The following is an 18737-nucleotide window of genomic DNA, read 5'->3' on the forward strand; positions in this document are numbered from 1 at the left end:
CAATGTATGCAACGTGTACAAGAAATATAAAACTGAGATTTAAGTTTGTATAATTAGTATAAGTATATATTTGTAAGATTTATCTTAAATACGAAATCTTATCTTAAATCGTATTTAAAATAAAACATTACAAATTATAGATTAATTCTACTTTTATGTTTAAATTTCTCCGATATCTTTGTCAGAAATGTTGAAATGTTTTTCAGCAATCGGGACTGGGAGCAGAGGAATGAAGAGGAAACAACAGATTTGCCGAATAAAAACTTTTCCGCTACCGAGGAGACAAGGTTGTCCGAAGAAGATGACGAAACTGAAGAAGCATTGGTACCTGCTCAGAAAGACGAAGCTCAAATAGAGCTTGAAGAACCGTCGGAATCAGTCCAAAAAGATACCGATGTTCAAGTGGAACCGTCGGAACCCATTCAACAGGCTCAGCCTGAGGAAGAAGAACCTGTCCAGCAGACTCAGACAGAAGCCGAAGAACCTTTAGAACCCGATCAAGTTTGCGTTGAAACACCGATGGAATCTGAAGAATTCGCAGAAGGCGTCCAAGCCAACGACGAGGAGCCTGAGGAATTGCCAGAACCAGTCGAAAAGAAACTAAAGAAGGCACCGACGAATCGCTCTTCGACAAATCGTACCTCGATCAATCGCACTTCTGCAAGCCAAGCTTCGACGGCCTCGGCAGTTCGCGGTTCAACTAGTCGCGCCTCGGCGAGTCGCGTCGCGACGAATCGCACAACGACGAATCGCGCCTTGACAAGAAACGCTTCGACGGCACAGACTTCGACGAGTTCCGGCTCCGCGAGTCGTGTCGCGAAGAATCGCACCGCTAATAACAATCCAACAACTGTGGCCAACCCGTCGAATCCCGTCGAGACTCCTAGTCCGATAGCCCGCATGCTGCCTAACAAACGCCACTGGAAATGGGCGAGCAGCAGTCGCGTATCTGGCGGAAATCAATATTTCACAGCTATACGGCGCGGCAGAGAAACGATAAACATAGGCGACAGCGTATTATTTTATTCCTATCGAAAACCTCACGAAAAACCTTACATCGGCAAGATTGTGTCGCTGTGGCTGAACCAGAAATTAGAGATGAGAGTCAGATCCCAATGGTTCTACCGTCCCGAGGAGCTACAACCGCCCTGCAGTCTAAACCCTCCGGTAATTTTTCTTTTATCTAAAAGAAATGCTTTGCGCTCGAGTTTTCAGAAATATTCTGTTAAAGCTTCTGATTCACTACTGTCATATCGAATTATAGCGTTAAAAACGATAAATTATACAAATATTTTTTTGCACTATGTGTATATAAAAAAATTATTTTGATATACAAGAAAAATATATAATATAATATAATATTTATATGATTTTCTGATATCATAACGCAATATGACTATATACAGTGAATGAGTGAGCTTTGAAAGTAGAAGAAAATATTTATAAAAATTTAATTAGACGTACAATTATCAAAATATATTAAACATTTAAAAATTACGAAAAATAATCGCTCTGTTGCTCTTGTACATCAGTAAGTTCGAATAAAAGCAAATGATAATTTGTCTATTCGCAGGGCGGCCTGTTTGAATCGAAGCATAGCGATTCAAACGACGTGCAAACGATTTCCCACAAAGTAATGGTGCTACCACTTGAAGATTATAATAAGGTACTGCAAACTGCGTCGCACAGACATCAAAAGGGTTACGAGGACAACGACCGTTACTACTATTACGCCGGCTTTTATACGCATCCAACAGTAACTTATGCACCAGGCGTCACGGCTGTTCTAAATGAATGAGAACAGCTCAAGCTGACGATTAAGTTAGCCGGAATTACTTAATCGTGGTCAGCTAACAACTCTGCAAAATTTTCGATGCGACAACCGTTTAAAATGAACGGCTCTCTTTTTTTTTGCGGAGGAACACAAACTTGAAAGCTTACATATAGCTAATACGCTAATAGAAACGTAGGCGATACGTTACACGCAAGAAGTGAAATTATTTCTTTATTCACGTCTTTATTACGTCTCTTTTTATCGCGAGAGCGTTGCTCATTAAGTCTACAAGGCACAAGCATTACTTCATTCGCGAGATACTTAACAAAAGATAATTTTCCAAGATAAAAAGCTTATTTATCATCTACTAGTGTTAGATTCATTTAACTAGAATTGAAGGATCTTAATTTTCTCACTGATTAATAATGGCATTTTATCTACTTTTTCCATCGCATTTCTTACATAACACGAAAATATCTCTTCGTCGTAATGCATAACACGCGATTAAATATTTCATCGATCTGCTTAAGATCGTTAAAAAAATAAAAAAAGAGTATATTGTCGTTAAACGCGCGCGTGACCTAAAAACGATGTAGATTGATGGAACTTTGTAGCCTGAAATTTTTAATCTTCACAACAGGCAATACTTGTGCCTTGTTCAAAAATTCCTCCCATTGAAATGCGATCCGACTGCCGTTCGGTTTCTGTGAATTTCCGAATTGTAATTACGCTTATACATTTTGCTAGCAGGAGAGCGAGAGAGCGAGAGAGAGAGAGTGAGTGAGAGAAAGAGTGAGAGAGAATGAAAGAGTGAAAGAGAGAAAGAGAGAGAAAACGAGAGAAATGGATCGATGCAATAATCACACTAAGTGGCATTAAACGGAAGTGATCGAGATAAAAAGTTATTTGCTGTACATATTGTAAATATGATTTAAAGAACGTGTGTCTAACATTTGCGTTCACACGACTCGTTAATGTAAATCGCGTTACAAAAGCGGTAGATTCAAGTTTATACAGCTTAAGTTTTAAGTCGTAAGTTAATGACCCGAGTAACAATAACGTTTCGATATTTAAATAACAAAAAAAGGGGGAGTAAACTATTTTCATGTTCGGAAAGTCAAATTTTTTTAACAATCAATGAAAAAAACGTACGATAAATAATAATAATGTAACTTCGCTAAAGAAAAAAAAAGAGAAAATGAAAATGATATTCGAGTCATTCTTTAGGGATACAGCTTTTTAGAGAATTTCACTCGATTTGTCGTAGTGAGTCGATGACGAACACAACATTTGTCGTGTTTTTACTTCGCTAATCGATATATCCTCTAACGCGTTTATAGAGTAGACATTTGCGATGCAGTCAGATGCTTTGACCTGAAACACCGCGGATGTAACGAGCAATAAAGAATTAATCCCATCAAAGCTCGCAAGAAAATCAATTATTTAAATAACAGAATATTCGCTGAGTTTGAGAAAGGCGCCCGAGGGATGAAGCCGCTACAATGACAGAAATAAAAACGTTAAAACGTTAACGTCAAATTAACTGAGAAAATTGGATAATTTTTCTTAATGAAGCTTAACGAGATATTAAGATATTAAAATGCAAATTTACGGTGTGCATCGGATAACGTAGCGATAAGCCTCGGTCGAAACGATAAAGGAATAGTATTCGCTACCTCTTCTACTGATGAGGATTATGATGATTCGACGATATCGATTATAGAGCTTATGTAAATTTGACTCGCAAGAATCGGGCCTAAATAGTTGAGAATGTACTTATAAAGAGAGCTCGTGATACGCGACTTTTGATTTATTTTATTGGTTGTTTTTCATAGAAGACAAATAAACTTTAAATGAATAAGTAAGAAATCATGCTTGAATTTTATAAAGAAAGAGACTACAACATTGTAATATATTGCTGCCCCTGGAGATGTGCAATACTATATTTAAATATAGTACTGCTTGAATACAGTATTGCTTAAAATATTTTATTTAAATATAGTCTGTTAATATAATCGAACTATCAGGTATGTTACATAAATATATAATAGAATTCGGAGAGTCGTACGTCACGTGCTATCTTTGTTGAACAAAAATACGAATACCATTGTTTAACTTAAGTGTCAATACGTCAATTAGCTTGACAGTATTTGTCTCTTCCTTTTCCTCTAATTGCAGAAGAAAGTTCTAAATTCTTTTCGGACATAGGGATTTGAAACAAGGTGCTATATATATGTGTCGAAAGATAATTTTTTTTATAAAAATGAATATTTAGTCAAAAAAATTCAGCAAATATCGTTATTTGCATCTTTTTTGTTTAATTGCAAATTATTAATTAATTCTAAAGGATGAATTTTTTTATGTGTGACTTTTATATTCACATACAATGGGTTACGTTTGAGTGCGGTTAACATCGTTTGCACCTTCGGTGACTCAGAGAATATAATTATCGTATCACCCTCCTAATGTTGTGGAATTTCTTGATACGGAAACTGTTAAGAAGAGTTGAATCATAGTAGGAGCGCCCATTGCAAGAAAGATAACATAAAAAATTTTCGCTAAGCGTTAAAGCGAACTAATAATGCGAATTAATAATATTCGCTGAAACAAAGGTGCAAATCTTAAGACATAAAATGTAACATTCGGCCTTCATGCGTCTGCAATTCTAATTACTCGAAATGCCCTCGGTGCGTTTTGCCAGTTACTTTTGAGATTATTCGTACGAGAATATACAATCGAGTTAGCAGAGTACAATTCCCTAATAATAATAATAGAATCGCGTTGCGAGTTCAACGCTTTCGTAGTTTCCCACCTTCTCTATCGCCGGAACTTTGGATTTCGATGAGGCGGATTTTTGAGGTGGCTGAAACTAAAGACTTTTTTATAGATGCTAACTTTTAGAGCACTTTATGTGAGAAAAAAATTTTAGTGTTATAGATATATGATAAACGACTCTTCGGGCAGTCGATTGATATTCGAGGATTAATTGACACTTGTGCGATCGACTCCCGGAAGAGATCTAGTTCTTCTGAAAAATCCTGATGACTTCATCGAAATTCCAAGAATGATCCGGCGTTGGTCTTATCGCATTTTCTCGAATAAAACTTGTACAATACAGAGAAAAAAATTTCCGAAAATTGCTATAGCGTGTACTATAATACTATAATAGCGTAGAGAGTCTTTTTCGAAAATTGAACTGGTAGAAGTGTGAAGTACAAACTGAAGACACAATAAAATGCACGGGCGAGTGAAGTGCGATAATCGAGAGAAACCGAAGAAAAGATTAAGAGGTACTTATACGCGTAAAATGGCAAATTTGTTTTCTGTGTAAATATACATAGGTATAGGACGCTCCGTTGTGTACATATAGCGCGCTGAGACTGCGCGGTGTTTCGCGCCGTGTCGCTTTTAAAAATATTTTTGACGATCAAATTGATCCACACTGTATAGAACACACGATTCAATCATGTAGTACATAAAAATATAAATACGTGTGTAAAATACATAGTATTTTTTCATGAGGGTCGCAACGAGACGACGATGAGCTGGCCAGACATTTTAAATATAAAGAAGGAGATCTTAATCGTGCCGTTGACGATGCATCAGTAAGCTTCCGCAAGCGGTTACTGAATGTCTAGACAGTGTTGGGCGGACGTTAATCAGGCCTTGTATCGAAAACCTTTTAGCCCTATAAAGAACATCGAGATCGCGGCCGAGAACAGCGCTTGCTTTTTCAGCTTACCATCTTGACTTTTGTCCCGATAAAAAAACGTTAGAGAGAATAAACTGTGCAATTATTTTCTATTTCGTAAAAAAAAAAAAAGAAAAACATGCCTAAAAATGTATACATTTCACAGTACGCATATTTGGAAGCGTATAGGTCGCGGATTTGCACACGGTCGATACCACGACTACGTGTCGCCGAGCGCAACTACCCTTCGCTAGTAACTATAGTCGGCAGATAAAAATAAAAAGATCCTGAAACTGCAGCTGTGCAAAGTGGCCGCCTTTCTCCCGCTTGGTAAGAGCATGGTAACCGATAAGGAGCTCGGTGTTCTCGAGGGGACTAAGCATGGATGATGGTGGTGAATTATACGGTACCTTCTCTGCGCAAAGAATGCGCAACGAGTCGCAATCTTTCTACACGCTTGTAGTAATATTATAGCGCCGGTATGATATTTTATTAATTACCATTAACCGCGATGACGTAGCACCCTGCAAAATATATATAATATACATATGTATATATATATATATGTATATATATTTTGTATAGTGCTATGTACACAAACGTTACATATTCTGAATATTATATATTTTTACTGTGTAATTATAATAAATTGCTATACAATTACTAATTTAATCCTGAACGCGTAATTCACCTGTACAAATTAATGTTTTACGGGTCAACATTCGATCCATTCGAAATTGCCGTGAAAATGGAAATTCTGTCCATGTCCATCAGCTGGACTGGCTTTTCGACGTGCCGCTTTTGGACCACTGCTGCATCCGCGAACGTTACGAGATTAGCATTCGCTTTTCGAGGTTTTTGTAAATATGTATTTATAGATCGCGCATGAAAAGAAAAATAGACAAAGAAAGAGAGACATAGAGAGAGAGAGAGAGAGAGAGAGAGAGAGAGAAAACAGAAATATCGATGTCTTCGATGTTCGATCGCTCTTTCTATTCTACATATATACGATGCGAAATTGATTCGTCGATAAAGCCCTCCTGTTCTTTTCCGTACCTTTCAGGAGACGGAGAGACAGATTAATATTAATAAATCTCTAAATATATGGATATTCCACGTTCCTCTTATCTCGGATTTTGCGTAGAATCGAACAGTGATGGGAATCCAAATAATAACGTTTTTGAGAATTTTTGTCAACAATGAAACGATCAATACGCGTTATGATAAAAATCAGAAATTTGAGAATCTTAATCGAATATCTTTTACTTCGGACATAAAAATTGTAATTACATGTGACATTATTAATGTATTTCAATTTCACGATAACACTCCCGTTTTAGCAATCGTAAAATTTTGATTTGAGTGAATTCGTGCTTTTTAATTAGTTGCTATTTAGTGCTGTTCAATTAGTTACTTCAATAATCTCTATAATTTTATATTTTTAAAAGCAAATTCTATAATTTTTTAACGATGTCTGAATATGTATTTTTTAATTATTTTATTTTTATTCGAGGAATACGAGCAAACGCGTATTTTGTTCACGTTCGCCGGAGCATTTCCTTTGGTAAATAAGAGCAAAGGAATTTCGCTCCACTTTATTCATACGACTCAATTATCGCTCCAACTTTCTGGCCAAGGTTGCAAGAACAGGGCGCAACCGTTCCGAACAAGTCTGATTTATCTGGCACGTAGCGGGCCGAAGTTTGCACACACGTCCTGCCCCGTAAACGAACTTCGAGATTAAGTTCTTTTCGTTCATGTTCTACCAATCAATAGATAGCGGTAGGCGGTAAGTATTCCGACGATTCTCCTCGATTTCATATCCTCCCGATAAATTACGCGATTAATTGAATTCCCATCACTGGTTAGTCGTCCACAGCAGCATCGGCAGTATAGCAACAGCAGCAGTAACAACAGCGCCAGCAGCAGCAGCAGCAGCAGCACCTTGTACAAACACGAATTTTACGGTAGAACGGAAAGGCGAATGAATTTTAATAACATGCCGCGTATAAAAGGAACAAAACGGCGAATCGATTCAAAGTGGTTTTATTTCTCGCGTGCGCGCGCGCGTGAGGAGAAAAAAGGCGGTATTTTAGATCTATAGGAAGAATCAAGATTGATTATATATTTTAGTATAACGCATTTGATATCCGACGAAAAAGTATTTCGAGCGACACGTGCAAAAATTTCAGAGATGCAATTTAAGAATGAAAAAGAGAGAAAAGAGAGAGAGACACGCGAGAGAGCGTCGTTTCGCCTTCTATCTCGTACTTTTAGAAACGTGCCTGTATGTGGGCGGTTTGATAGTCACTAAGGGCGAAGTGTGTCGAGATAAGAATTTAGAACGCGAGGTTTTCTTCTATTTGTGTGCTTCTAGAGACGAGAGATCACGTAGCCATCAATTGTACCGACTGTCTTTAATGTTAACGACCGATTAATTCGTTCGCAGCTCATTAATTCACTCGCTATTTCCGAATCTATGATCGCTCGCGAGCTGACGCGCGAACGCGTCATGAGATAGATGATAGACGTGAGATAAAAATATAGATACAGACACATGCATAAACTGTTCTTGTACATACACCTGTACTGATTAATTATGAGATTTTAAAGAGATTAAATGAGTTTCGACCGAAGAACTCTTGGTTACGTGGAGCGAATGCGCCAATGTTACGCGTAGACACATATTCTTCTTTATTTTCTTGTCATATCGATACTTGGTCGATATAATAAAGTGCGTATTAGTGAATAAAGTATTGTATCAATTATTTTGCATACCTATATGTTCCTGCAGCATTTATTCGTGTAGTTTTGACCAGACAAAACTGACACCGCACTTCCCTATGTACATTTTAAGACGCGAGATTAATCTTAATAGAGCATTAAGAACTTTATTTCTTATAGTAAAAAAGAAACAAAGACTTTTATCAGGTGTATTAATAAATGATCTTCAGAGACAGCGATTTGTTATTTTTTTATCACTGATAAAAATCTTATTGACATTAAAAACTTCATTATTACTCCGGCTTTTTTCTTAAAGTGCGCGACTTTATTTCTGCCCCATCATTATTTCCCTAAATCGAAAATTATTTGTTACGTGAATACAAAATTTTTTAATAATCCCTGTAATCGTTGCTATTGAAAATTAATTAATCGTTCGATATAGATAAGTAAGACGAACGGTAGTTAGCGAGAGAGAGTTATTGGAATAAGTAACGGAAGAGAAATTACAACCCTCCTTTCTCTACTGCGTGATAAAGAAAAAGAACGACCCATAACGAGAGCCATTTTCAAGCAGTGCTTCCAATATGTCCAGGATGGAAACGACCATAGCGCTCTAATCGAGCTTGTCCTACTTTCTCGCACCTTCTGGACCTTTTGTACTGTAAACGTTAGTGCCGTAATAAAAAGTTACGTACGCCGCTGCGGAAACATGTTAAAAGATAATCGTGTATTTGCGCGAAATTACCTTAAAAATCCTATTAACTCATTAATAATAAAAAAAACAATTCATAACATAAAACGCTAAATTAATAACGATTCTATTAACCAAAAATAATAATTATATAAGAAACATTTGCTCCAACTGAATACTTTGTCAAATGTAATTAATATGATACATATTTTAAATTACTCTCTCCTGCTAATTTCATGTTTGAATTATTAAAGTGAAGATGAAACTTATGTATAAATATTATAAATCGCTGAAAATAAAATTCGCACTCGATATGATTGGAAGATACAATTACCATTCTGAAAATATATTACTCTAATTCTCTGTAAAGAGAGATCGCGAATTTATAACATCGCTTGAGGACGCTGAAAATCGACGTGGGAACGGAAAATTAACGTGGAGACAAAGATTGTCCTAATTAGACGCTCATGAATCCAAACGTCCAATAACTGCGCGCGGTGCTCGCTAACTATATGGTTTACCCTAGTTTTCGTACAAATGTAAAACAAACTGGTCACACTGGCAACGCAATGCGTTCATCCTTGAACCATTTGCGATTCCCCGCAATGTATAACGCGACTTCCGACGGAAGAGGCGGAATGGCAATTAAAAATTCAGAAACGCGCGCATTTCTGCTCGTACTTTTGTTTGTCCATACATTATTGTCGGGTGTAATTAAAGTCGATCAAACGCAGCACACGAATTCGCGATAATTATCTCCCCCGCGAAATTAGTCTATACCGAACCCGGGAGAGTTCAGGAATGACGTTTCGCTTTCGCGAAATTTTGTTTTGTATCCGTCGCGAAAACGCGGAAATTACATCGCAAGCAAATTAAAAGTGCTCTTCGGCTTTTCGTCTCAGTAGTAGCTGGAGAGCTTCAATTTCATGCGAAAACACGAATACGTTATGGCGGCACTCGCGCGTATTCTCGCCGGCAATGAAGCGATCGCCGCGCGTGTGACCCCCTATTCTCATCAGCCGACCTGCCCCGGCGGCGACTGATATAGAAAGCTATTGCAACAAATTGGATTTTAATTTAACTCGGTTACAAACATGTTCGCGCGCACACGTGGCGCGGATTGGACCGCCGCCAGATAATCGAGAGCTTAAATGGAGTTCGAATGGAAAACCGATTGTTCTTTGCAGGCCACGGCGAAGCCCACTTTGACATCTGCCCCCCTCCCCTCGGCCCCGTATCAGCCCGCGTTGTTTCGTTTCGTACTTACGTGTAAAATACGCATCGACAAATTGTCCTCCCCTGGCCCATCATCAGGAGCGAGATGCAAACACGCCGCGCTATTGCGAATCCTTCGTTAATTTAATAAGCGTCATGATGGCTCGCGCGCGATGTACCAATTAGCCGTAAGACCCGAGCTAGTAAAAAAAAAAATCAATTGATTCTTTCGCACTTTGACGCTTATTCTCTGTCGTCGGATTCTATCCGTTCTTAATATTTCACGTGCGATCGCGATAAACGCCGTAATCGCATCACTCGACCGGTGATCCGCAATTTTTTTCTTTTTTTTTTTGTCCAATTGTTTGAATTTTTCCATTGCGGGTGACGACAAACGCGCTTATCGCACGCAAGAATGATGTATCCACTATATTTAGTCGGCTACTAAACCGGATGACGCTTCTTGTTGCGGCGCATATTGTGCTGCAGCGTGACAGATGACACGGATGGAGCGTCGACAATCGATTAATTTGCCCGCTCGACCACCGGCTACATCCACTTACATCCGACATTCGTTCGCGCCGCGACACGACGACGCATGTATCGGCTAATCAGCGCCGATTTGTTCGCCGATCGGAACGGCAGCATCCGCGAGCGGATCGTCGCGTTGTTTACAACCCAAGCGTGATTAAATAGATAGCGCTTGATAAATATTCGTTCCTATCCGCGTATACTCTACCGTAGATATTAAACGAGTATTCCTAGAGATTCCATTAAATGTCTTTCTACACACTCAGAAATATAACTTATTCAACGCGGTACCAAATTAAAATAAATGAAGCAGATTGAAAATAAAGTAGATGAATAAATAATATGTGAATTTGCATATCCTGTAATATCCAGATATATACCACTTATTTGACTGATTATCAAGATATATGTATACATTATAATGTCAAATAAATCCAAACGTCAAATAAGAATGAAATAAATTAATTGTCGGTCCATTTTTACTTATTATTGTTAAATAAATTAATATTTAAGAACACAAATCATAATGTTCGAAAATATGTCGTGTGCTTAATAATCATGACTTAATAATCATTGAAAGAATTGCAGTTATTCAAAAATGTTAACATCAACATTAAAAATATATTGTTTTATGTTGTATTATCCAAAAGTCTATATTTTATTATATTATTATATATAGCCAGTCCAATTTTTAAATCAATAATTTTAAATCGCGCTTTAAATTATTCTTCCTTCATCCACTCGAGCCTCCAATCATTCACGAGCAGTTAAAATTAAGCACCATCGATCATACATCACGCGAATATAAATTAAAAATATAGGCAATTTCAAAATTACCGAAATAATCGGCAATTTCACGTGATTTTGGGCAAATTGATCATTAAGTAAATTAAGCGCAAAGATTGTTGTATGTGCACTCTGTGTACAGGTACAGATAAACAACAGACTTAAACTTTTCTTCTCATATGCAGATCAAATTAAATTTTTGAACACATCTCAAATAAAGTACTCAAATATACGTAGATATTATAATTTGATTTGCGCTTATTACAAAGACAATTAGTCGCGTGGAATGATAAAGGTGACCAGTATTAAGGTCGCTCGATAAAATGGGACGCTATCAAACGATCGTGAAATCTGGCAGGTCGATGCACCTTGTAATAACAATCGGATATCACGTAAACGATTCCTAATTATCGGTGGCGCGACAAGCGCGGCAGGGCAGAACGGAATTTTATACGGGCGAACAAATCGTTGAGGGACATGCGACGAACGCCGCTCTCTACGATTAAATCCTACCCTCAATATCAGAAGTGGCTTGAAATATGGAAAAATAAATTTGTTTAAAAAAAAAAGTGTAACACTCGAATAAAACTTTATACGTACAATAGGCTAATGATCCTCGCAATTACGGTCTAATCTTACATCGATTAAATTCTACGAAAGTTTTTGACCAACGAAATCCGTGCCAACGTGCTGATGAAAATGTGCGAACAATCAGCTGTGGATATTCTACATCTATGTACAATGACAATGAGAGATCTAATTAGATAATAGTAGTGGTGAATGAATAATGTTGTTTGGGACTGTAAGAGCAACTGCAACGACGGTAACGAGATTCACACTTGCTTCGTGCTAGAAATATCAGATGTAACGCTGTGTATAATATCTGTGTGATCGCAAATAACAAAATGTCAAGAGGACCAGAGCAAACCGGGGTCCAAAATATTTCGAGCAAAAATCTATTAGTTTTTTATATATATAAAAAAAGAAGTAAAAAAATAGCAGTTGAAAAAGGAAAATCGATAAAGTAAATCTTCAACTAATTTTCTGTTCATTAAATATTAAAAACGTGAAAGTGTATCAATACATAGAGTTAAAAGTTATTTACACAACATGATTTTACAATTTTATTCATATGATACAGTAGTTTATTTTATTATTTTTAACCAGTATTTTTTAAGTTCTTTTTCAAACAGTTTTTTTCCCTTTTTTTACCATATTAATTTAAAGTAATTGTTTTTATATAATTTCGTATAATTGTTCTATCAGATTACATTTTTTGCAACAAGATGACTTCTTTTAAATTACTTCTGCAATAAAAATAATAAATTCTTATAGTTAATTCTCTACAGTTTTCTAACTCATCATTTCGTATTTCAAATGACAGATATTTCTCTTGTATAATGTACAGGATTGTAGTACACTTGACACACTTTTGACGTTTTTGCTTTTTATTTTTCATTTTTTATTTTTCAATTTTAATTTACAAGTTTAGAGTTCTCGACGTTTGGCGAGTCTCATTGATATCCTGAAAAAAAAAAAAGTAAAAGAAGTGACGTTCCTCATAATCTTATTTACATGTTTATATCAAAATTACAAAGTCACCGCGAATAAAAACGAAGCATAAAGTATACGTAATTCAGTAGGGATAAACAACAATTGAGAAAAAGACGAAATATTCAAATCTAAAGTAGTGTCTCTCGGAGAATGCGAGAGTGAAATTAGCGTTTCGATTAAACAGGCAGCGGATATCGTTCCGGCAATGTCGGCGGTTCATCGCTCCCATGACGCAATGCGCCCCAAGGAACGTTTTTCGCGGCCGATACCGCAGCTCTCTGACAGAATAATGCGCGAGTTACAAATGCGTCGTCTATATACTGGGAGCGGCGTTATCTTTCTGCAACAATGCGCCAGTTTATCGACGCGCTCGCGCGCGCGTTTATTAACAATCAGATCCTTTTTGTCGCTTTTATCATTTGCGCTTCGTTTATCGGAATCGGTCAACTGTAGAGAAAGGGCCGCGCCTAAGCGCTCCAGTGTATGATATTTTTCCCAGACGTACTTTAATTATTATTTTTAAACGACCGCATCACGCACAACACACACACACGCGTATGCAATTAGTTTCGTGGATAAAAAAAGCGAGTAATTTTGTGCATCGAATCCTTTTCGCGTGCAATACGTGCGCAACGCGACATCCGCTATGGTACCGCGCGGAACATTCAACGTTAAAGAAAGTGTGTCTTCGCTGTTTCTCTCTCTCTCTCTCTCTCTCTCTCTCTCTCTCTCTCTCTCTCTCTCTCTTTTGTCTGACGTTTATCTTCGCCGAGTCTTCGCGGGGAGGCTCTGAATTAGCCTCCGCCTAATTTCCACGGGGTGTAATTTTGACGTTGAACATTCACTGCTTATTTCGCCACTCATCTTACAGTCTCATCGGATTCATTTCACCGACTACATCAGGATTCGCTTACTGGTTACGCTTGCAGCTGCACTCCCGCAGCCGTGGACCTTCCTCCGGAGGAAAATTACGCGATGGATCGTTGTCCATTTTTATTTACTAATATTCCGATATTGAACGAATCATTAAAATTAAAAAAAAAAAAGAAATAAAACTTGCTTGTAGAACAAAACAATAAAGTTTAGTTGTTAATCAGATACCTTGAAAATTCGATTCGTGAGAAGCTCATTATTTTTCAACAGGCAGTTATTTTTAAACTACTTGAGTTCCCGCGTTGAATCTGGTAATTACTTTTGAAATTACATTTCTTGTCAAAAGAAAATTCACTTGAAATTAATTGAGACGCGAAGTTGTTTGACTCCTCCAAACTCCGGAAGCTATCCTCAATTATTCATATCTTCGCTACGGAAGGATTGTGCCATCTTCCCTCATCTCGGGCCGCGATATCGCTGATCGATAATTTTGGGAGACTTTGTACGCCGCGCGAATACGAGAGGCAGTCGGCATTAGCGAATCTCAAAGGGTTAGAAATGATCGGAAGGGATGGAATTAACAACGCGTATCGGTATGCACACGTGACACATTAACGGTATACATTAACGAGTCGCGCGCTCGCACAGACGGGGTGTGTAATATAAGTGCCGCAAAGACCGTATATATCGGGGTGTGATGGCATACTCCGGGATTCTCCCTCTCTTCCCTCCCCCCCCCCTCACCTTCTCCTCTCTGACAACCCGCCTTCGTTGTATAGCATGTTTCACGGTGTGCAGAATATACACGCGTCTGCGTTAAGCCTTCGTAATGCTCGCCATGTATCATGGTGGTAGCACACGAGCTGAAGATGAGGAGGTAACACAGGGAAAGAGGGGGGACGACGAGGGTGCGGGGATGCGGTTGATACACCGTTGTAATACGGCGCATGTCGCGCAAGTTTTTGGTGCATAGTGCAAGCACGGCCGTTTAAGCCGCATCGCCTTATTCGACGTCGCTTTATTTAGGAGAGACAGGAATATTCGGCGAGCGTCACATAGTTAGGAGAGCGATTCGCGATTTCGCCGTCGGGTCGGGTTATCTCGCGGTATTTTCGATCTTTACCTACGCGACATTCTTGCGCCCGTGCGGATATACATTACGTACTATATACATACGTCGGGCGGCTTCGTGTATGCTCCTTCATGTCGGGGATAGAGAACGGCGACCATTAACGGAGTAGTGGTGTATGTGAGCGCCTCCGTCTATATCCTCTCTCTCTCCGAGCGCGAGTCCCTCCCGAGAGGGTCATACCTCAACGAACGCGAGAGTCCTCGTTTATGGCTACGAGCGTGAAGCGCGTTACCGTTATACTATCTACCTACTAGTCGCAATTTCAAAAACCGCGACGTTCATATTTTAAGCTTTAACAATGCCGATCGCGCGCGAACCGTGTCATCCGTTTATCGATTTCCAACGTTACGATTACAACCGCACGCCACTGTTCCCTACCCGTCTCTGTTTCTCCCCTCCCCCCCTCCCCTTCGGCGATCCGCCGAAAACAAAATACCAAACATCAAGATAAAAAAATATGTATGCACCATGCAAGTATATAAAAATATAAATTTCCGATCTGGAAACTTGTAAACAATGAGCGCGACTCTGCGCAAACTGTATAACGCTGCAAGAAATAAAAATCACTATATTCCGAGTAAGAGTCTGCGCGATGCGGAATTCGCAGTGCGCGAAGGATATTTATTTCTCGGGAACAATTCAAACGAATTTGCATTTATACGAAGGACTGAGGGTATAGACCTAAGTCACATTTCTAGCAGAACTTGAATTAATGCAATAACAGTTCTCTACCTGCACGATAGTGCTTTGTGGCTATTTCTGCAGCTATTGTTCGGCGTATGAGTGCGCGGTATCTGAACTACTTCTACTTGAACTCGTAGGGTCTTCCTAATTTCCTTTTTGGCGCACATGCAATATTTTAAATTCTCTCCCGGGCGTAATGGGCGGTACCAAAGGATCCTTTGATATCGCGAATATAATGTCCGTAGATATATATATTCGCTCATTATGCCTGTCATGCTACGGAATAACATTAACATAAGTCTCTCCCTTATCGCCCGGTCATGTCTAACTATATATCTCACTGTACTGTGATAGACACCAGCTTGAGGCCTAGAGACGAAGAGAGGGAGGAGGGTATAGTTGCGAGAAGAGAGAAAGGAGAGAGATCGCAAGATTCGTACCATCGCAACATGTAGAAGGACTAATTGTAAGTAGAAGGATTCAAGGATTCGCTTTCGTAATTTGACGCCGTCATTGGCTATATCTGCCACATCATCGTCGGCTTAGCGACCGCCGCGAGGCGAACTTCCCGATCGTATTTACGAATTGAAAGCAACTTCCCGCGTAAAGAGAGAGAGAGAGAGAGCCGCGAACGAAACTTCGGCCGTGAATTAATTAAGACGAGTAAATACCGAGGGAGCTTTAAACGGCACCAACGAAAAACTTTACATTGTTTAAGTAGCTCACAGCCGAATTCGAAAGTTTTAATTGGCGAGTACGAGTCGGGCGCGGCGCGTACAATCAAGTTTGCCATTTGTATTTAAGACTATCCCTAAACGCGACTGGATGTCAGGTGACTCCGCGTCATATCTTCCGGACATTCCCACGGTGATTTCCAACTGAAAGTACACTGTCAACAAGGGACTTCACTCTCCACCAAACGTAACACTTTTTGTGTCACGTGTGCATATTTGCAAATATTGACAGCATAAATTACAGGAAATGCATATACGTATACATTATACTTATATTCGAATAAATATAAGAAATATGTAGTGCGCTTTTTACGATGCGCAATGCTCGGAATAAATTTTTGCCGTAACGTAAAATTAAAAATTTCCCTCTTTGTAAATTTTCTTTTTGCGAACGTGAAATAAAACACCGTAACGAACCAGCTGAATTTTTGCATTGCGCGCTCTTATAAACACATATATGTACAAGCGTACTTATGCGGTTTACGTAGGAATAACGAGTAGCGAAATTAAGCGTGCTCGTGGTTAAACGGTAGCTATACGGTAGGTACCCGGCGATAGCGTGACGATCGAGGGTGTACCGCAGGGGGGTTTCGATCCGTTAGAATAATAATTCGAGACGTCGGGCGCGTCTCGCGCGCAAAAAGCCGGATTTGCACTTGGCCGGGACCAAGCGACAACTTCCAGAGAAACTTAGCCGGACGCGCTCTCGCGTTTCTCCTCTCTCTCTCCGGAGTGGAAAAGCTCAAAGAACGAAAGAGCGTCGAGGGCGCGGACGTGTCTGGAAAAATTCCGAGAAAATGTAAGAGGAAACCCGCTCTCTGTTACTTTTCTCTCCTTCGACTTCCCGTCTATTACTTATGTTTCTCGCCCCTTTCTGCGATCTCGCATGCGCTCGCGATGATGGGGAGGACAGCATCAACGTATAAACACGGTTGCCATTATAATACGATAAAATTTGTTTATGAACCACTGCTTTCAACTGTAGTTATCACCAAACAAATTAAGAAAAACGGCGATATTAACATCGTGCGCTATCGGTTTTCTTTGTTAAATATTCCATTCAAAGATTAACCTCCCTGTGCATGCATTATAATGACTGCATTTACATCTCAATTTATACAGGGGGAAATCCAGAATTATTGTCTGCTGAAGATACTGCGCGAGAGAAGTTAAGGAAGCCAAATGGCTATTTTAAAATATTATGTATCATCCAGTTATTGAATTATAAAAATGTTGGCAAATAAAAGTGTAATTTTATTTTGTAGCCAATCTTAAGCAGAGATTTGCGCTTTAAAATTATGTTGAATTGAAAATCAATGAAAAAAGAACATCCAATGAAATTCTCATTAAGGCAAAATCGATTTGAAATTGGTACAAGAATACTTAGACTGAAAGACGAGAGGCTAAAGGATTCCAGAGATGCCAACAGGCGCTAAAATACGTACATACACACATACACCCTGCACAAAACAAATTAAAGTAAATTGAAATAAATTCATTCCTACGAGATGAAACGAGTTAGTCCGAAATCTCGCAAATCGATTTGAAAATTCTACACGAGGAATTCACTTCAACGTACGAATCTTGATTTCGAGCAAGAGGGGATTCATTTCTTTGGGACGCCGGTTGCCTCTCGTTTTGCGGACAGAGAAACGAATACATAAGAATAGATTTCGCGAAATAAATTCCATCGATTCTTTTCAATTCGCTTATCTTTTTCGTGTTGCACGAACGGCCGTGGAAGACGAGACAGAAAGAAATCGCAAACATTAAACGCGGTGTGTCGCAACGTATACGAGCAAATAATGAGTAAATAACAGATATTTGCCGTTCTACCGGAAACAAGAACTTTCAAGAAAACATCGACATATGTTTTGCTTTGAGGAATAGTGCCATCATTATTTTCGTTAGCATAGTGTTAACCGATATATTTTGCACGCAGGTAATAATACTTAAACTCGCGACGTTATACATTGACACGATTCATTGACACGTATATCAGAAACGTATTTAGCCGTTTCAAAAACACGCGCAATCGACAGAAATTAATACATTCTATTTTAAAAAACGCAATTCTATAAGCAATTACATTCTCATTTTCTCCGAAATAAAACGATCGAAAATAATCTTCTCTATTGACCGGATGTGAGTTGACGGTGGAATCAATACGAACTAAGAAAAATCAGTGTTATTCATCTTTCTTTTCTATTCAAGAAGAATGAAAAATAGATGTATTTTAACAATAAATGGTCTATTTGGAACATGTAATGTCGTCCTAATTCCGAGATAAAATAATAATTATTAGTAATGTTATAATCACGGAAATAATAGATTGATAATAGAATGGT

At 38.6% G+C, this 18737-nt stretch overlaps 1 protein-coding gene across 1 annotated transcript in view; it reads left to right on the top strand.

Annotated features, from left to right (window-relative positions):
• Positions 1–6137, top strand: part of LOC105455390 — a 49337-nt gene extending 43200 nt beyond the window's left edge. Inside the window, exons 20-21 of the mRNA XM_011698682.1 lie at positions 207–1167; positions 1574–6137. Of these exons, the coding sequence (XP_011696984.1) occupies positions 207–1167; positions 1574–1798 (1186 nt within the window). The 3' untranslated portion in view covers positions 1799–6137. The remainder of the gene's footprint in view (positions 1–206; positions 1168–1573) is intronic.
• The last annotated feature ends 12600 nt before the right edge of the window (positions 6138–18737 follow it).

This window comes from Wasmannia auropunctata, unplaced genomic scaffold (genome assembly GCF_000956235.1).
Source record: "Wasmannia auropunctata unplaced genomic scaffold, wasmannia.A_1.0 LD335903.1, whole genome shotgun sequence".
NCBI lineage: Eukaryota > Metazoa > Arthropoda > Insecta > Hymenoptera > Formicidae > Wasmannia > Wasmannia auropunctata.